This window comes from Tupaia chinensis, unplaced genomic scaffold, assembly GCF_000334495.1.
Source record: "Tupaia chinensis unplaced genomic scaffold, TupChi_1.0 Scaffold000231_2, whole genome shotgun sequence".
NCBI classification, from domain to species: Eukaryota; Metazoa; Chordata; class Mammalia; order Scandentia; family Tupaiidae; genus Tupaia; species Tupaia belangeri.
This window is the reverse complement of record NW_006159707.1, coordinates 2,977,676-2,981,940: the sequence shown is the minus strand read 5'-3', so window position 1 is coordinate 2,981,940 and position 4,265 is coordinate 2,977,676. Positions and strand designations below refer to the sequence as shown.

At 44.4% G+C, this 4,265-nt stretch overlaps 1 protein-coding gene across 4 annotated transcripts in view; it reads right to left on the bottom strand.

The window, feature by feature from the left end:
- Window positions 1-4,265, bottom strand: part of GGA2 (golgi associated, gamma adaptin ear containing, ARF binding protein 2) — a 49,204-nt gene that overhangs the window by 9,290 nt on the left and 35,649 nt on the right. For all 4 annotated transcript variants that reach the window (XR_003549366.1, XM_014587740.2, XM_027771802.1 and 1 more), the window contains one exon: window positions 2,011-2,168. Coding sequence is in view for 3 of the 4 variants with exons in the window: in XM_014587740.2 (XP_014443226.1) it covers window positions 2,011-2,168 (158 nt within the window). In the remaining variant the exon portion in view is untranslated. The remainder of the gene's footprint in view (window positions 1-2,010; window positions 2,169-4,265) is intronic.

Below are 4,265 nucleotides of genomic sequence, written 5' to 3'. Positions count from 1 at the left end.
GAGCAATGCCCCTCCAGGTGGGATGGTCACGCCGCAATCCCTTCTCCTCCATTCTCCTCTCGGGATCTTGGGCACGCACGCACACGCGCCTGGCGTGAGTTTTAAGCCACCGGGTCCGGGATGCGAACCACGGTCGACTACGCGGGAGTCAGCGACATAGCCATTACGCTAAATGCTGGTTCCCCCCAGAGTGATTTTCAAGCTGCTGGGACCAGGACTCAAACTGTGGTCAGCCAGCACTAAAACCACTATGCCACCTGCTGGCCCTGCTACCTTCTCAAACTCTACATTGAACATGTATTTTTGTCTTTACTTTTATTTTCTTAACTTGGTTCTGTAAGAATTTCATACTTATAAAAAGTTACAAAATGGTGGAACCAGCAGTTAGCGTAATGGCTATGTTGCTGAACTTCCATGTAGCCGATCACAGTTTGAGTCCCGGGACTTACGCTGGGAGCATGTGCATGCGTGCCCAAGATCCTGAGAGGAGAATGGAGAAGGGATTGCAGCATGGCCATCCCCCCGGGAGGTGATTTCTCGCTTTCTATCTCTCTGTCTCTGTCTTTCTGGCAAGCGCAGGGGCCCTACAGCAAAAACTTCTCAAAAAAAAAAAACATGAAAGTTACAAAATGGGGCTGATAGGTGGCAAGGTGGTTGAGGCACTGAACTCCCACATGGCCGACCGCAGTTCAAGTCCTGGACCTGGCAGTTTGCTTTCTCACTTTCCCTTTCTCTGTCTCTCTCTGGTCAAATTTAAAATAATATTATTTTAATTATATATATTATAAATAATGTAATAAATATTAATCACAATAAATAAAATTAAGTTACAAAATGAATAAAGGTATATCCTTTCACTCAACTTCTCCCAATACTTCACACAACCACAGTACAATTATTAACATCAGTATGTTGGCATGCATTACTTTTTAAAAATTTGCTAGAAGGCACATATACTCACCAGAGAAAGAATGAAAAAGTGACCCCCACGGTGGACAACCATGCCACAATCCCTTCTCCATTCTCCTCTTGGGATTTTGGGCACACATGCACATGTACCCAGTGCGCTTTTCAAACTACTGGATCCAGGTCTCAAACTGCTCAGGCAGCCACGTGGGATCCAACTGTCCTAACCTAACAGCACCAGCTGGCCCAACAATGTATTATTTTTAAATTAAAAAGCTAATTAATAAATTTGAGCCAGTTAGGTGGTGTGGTGGTTAAGATGCCTGGGTCCCACATGGCTGACTACACAGTTCAAGTCCCAGACCCGGCAGCTTAAAAACCACCCTGGGTGTGTCTGCATGTATGCCCAAAATCACAAGAGGAGAATGGAGAAGGGATAGCAGTGTGGCCCTTCCCTCTAAGGTGAGGGGGGAATGATTATTCCCTTTCCCTGTATCTCACAGGTAAATGCATATGCCTATAACCATAGGCTAGGCTTCGTTCATTCTTCCGGCTTCCAGACCCTCTCTAACCAGACCTTACCATCACCAAACCACAGAGATCTATGCTCTTGAGAAGAGAGCCCCAGTCCTAGAGCTGAAGACTTGGGCTACTTCATGTTCCACATACTAGTGTACCGACTACCTTGCCTAGCTGGGCCCTTGATTTCCTTTCCTTGCAGGAGTTGGTACTACCTACTTTTCTACTTAATGAGAATCCTTAGAGGAAGAGGGTCACTTGCCAAATTCATTCTTTCCTTTGAATTCTACCTCTCCCCTGTCATTTCAGGACATATTCTCTTCTAGGATTTCAAATGAAGGAATATCACATCTGTAGGTGGATTTATGTCCTTGCATTAAATTTGCTTGCCAATTTCAGTCTCAATTCTACAATGCATTAGCTAAAAGACCAAGCAGCGACCTCTTACCCCTCCTCTGCCCTCATGCAAAATCTTCACCAGTATTTCCCCCCAAATTAGAGGGTCATCCCTGTCAAGTAAGATAAAACAACTCTGGGAGTCTAACCTAGAAAGAGGGGTTGGGGGAAAGGGATAACTGTACTTACTGGGTTTAACAGACTCCAAAGGGACGAACACTTGAGCCAGAGGTGTATTCTGTGAAGATGGGGAAGAAGCCAGTGGACCAGCCTCCCAGGACCAACCTGGGGAGGCCTTGGTACCTGGTGGTACTTCCTTGGGGATACTTTTTTGTGGAACATAATTCCTATAAAGAAATAAAAATATCAAAGGCTAGCAAAAATTGTAAGGAATTTCAGGGATCTGTAATTAGGCTTTCTGAAGAGCAAGATAAGGAAGGAAAAGATACACATGCACACACAGAGGAGTTTAGACAAGTAATCAAACCTATGCCTCAGCTTCTCATCTGTTAAGTGAAAGTAACAGACACAGCTAACTGATTGGGCTGGTATAAAGAGTAAGTGAGGGACCAGTCGATGGCATGGTGGCCATGGACTCCCACAAAGTCCCAGACCTGGTAGCTTAAAAGTCACATCAGGTGTGTGTGCATGCATGCCCAAAATCCTGAGAGGAGAATGGAGGAGAAGGGACTGCAGCATGGCCATTGCTCCTGGGGGGGGTGATTTCTTGTTAACTGTCTCCCTCTGACTCTCCAATGAGTGCACATGCCCTATAGCAAAAATCTCTAAAAAAAAGAGAGAGACAGCATGTGCAGACAGCACCTGGAGTGTCCACATGCGGTAAGAGCCCAGTGAACAGGAGCTCTCATCAAGGTTATTCACATTGTAGTGTCAGGCAGTCACTGACTGTCACATACTGGTTCCCAAATGTGATCACCAGATGGCATGGGCCAGGCAGGGCAATACACAAACCACACGGAACACTTACACGTCCAGATTTGGAACACAAATTGAAAACACTTTGGAAAACTAATGTCCAAACAGAAGTAGGAATCTATCTAAATTAGAATTACTACGAATTCTGGCACCCCAGAGTGGTTAAAAAATAATAAAAACTGCAAGAAACTACTACCGGGTGGCAAATAAACCGACTCTGAGCACGTTTCCATTTCCCAGGGTCCCTGTATCAGGGACACACACTCAGCTGTTTAGGGGGAGGCAAACTGCTAGTTTTCCAGAAGAAAATGGACAGTCTATGAAAATGATTTTACTTTCAAACTTTAGAGCACCTCTATCTTTAGGAATCTATACTATAAAAATATTAATATTCTAATTGCCAGGGGCCGGCAAGTAGTGTGGTGGTCAAAGAGCTAAATTGTCATATGGCCAACCATGGTTCAAGTTCCGGACCTTGTAACTTGAAACTCAAGCTGGGTGTACGTGCATGTGTGGTCAAAATCCCAAGAGGAGAGTAGAGGAGGGGGGACTGTAGCATAGCTATCCTCTGGGGGGCAATTTCTCACTCCTCCCATCTCTCTCCAGTGAGCACATGCACTCTATGGCAAAATCTATGAAAAGAAAATAAAAACAATGAATTATATTTTAAGAAGTAATGCAATAGGGCCAGCAGGTGGCATGGTGTTTAAGGGCACTGGAATCCCACATGGGTGACTGCAGTTCGAGTCCCGGGCCTAGTGGTTTGCTTTCTCACTTTCCTCCTCCCTTCTTCCCTCCCTTCCCCTCTTCCTCTCTGATCAAATTAAAATAAAGTTAAATAAAATAATTGTTTAAAAAAATAAGTAATGCAAAGGTCAGCAGGTGGCATGGAGGTTGGGGCACTGGGTCCCACATGGCATGGGTGGTTCGAGTCCTGGACCTTGTGGCTTGAAAATCATATCAGGGGAGAAGATTGGAGGAGAAGGAACTGTGGCCTGGCCACCCTTCACTGGGGGATGATTTCTTACTACCCTTTCTCTCTCTCTGGTAAGCACATGTGCCTTATAGCAAAAAAAAAAAAAAAAAAAAAAGTAAAATAAATTTGAATAAACTGATATGGAAATACGTTAAAGACATAATCAGATATGAAAAAAATCACACTGGAATATAATTTGTAAATTATAATTCTATTTGTGTAAAAAGGAGCCACAATAATGCTTTACTCTATGTTGTATAAAAAGGGGCCACAATTGGGACCAGCAGATGGTGTACTAGTTACACTGCTGGACTCCCGTGTAGTTAACTACGGTTCAAATACTGGATCTGGAGGCTCAAAACTCACGTTGTGCGTACATACCCAAAATCTCAAGAGGAGAATGGAGGAGAAGGGATTGTGGCGTGGCCATCTCCCCTGGGGGATGACTTCACGCTTTCTGTCTGTCTCTCTCTGGTGAGCACACATGCCCTATAACAAAATCTCTCTTAAAGAAAAGAGAAAAGTGGGGGGG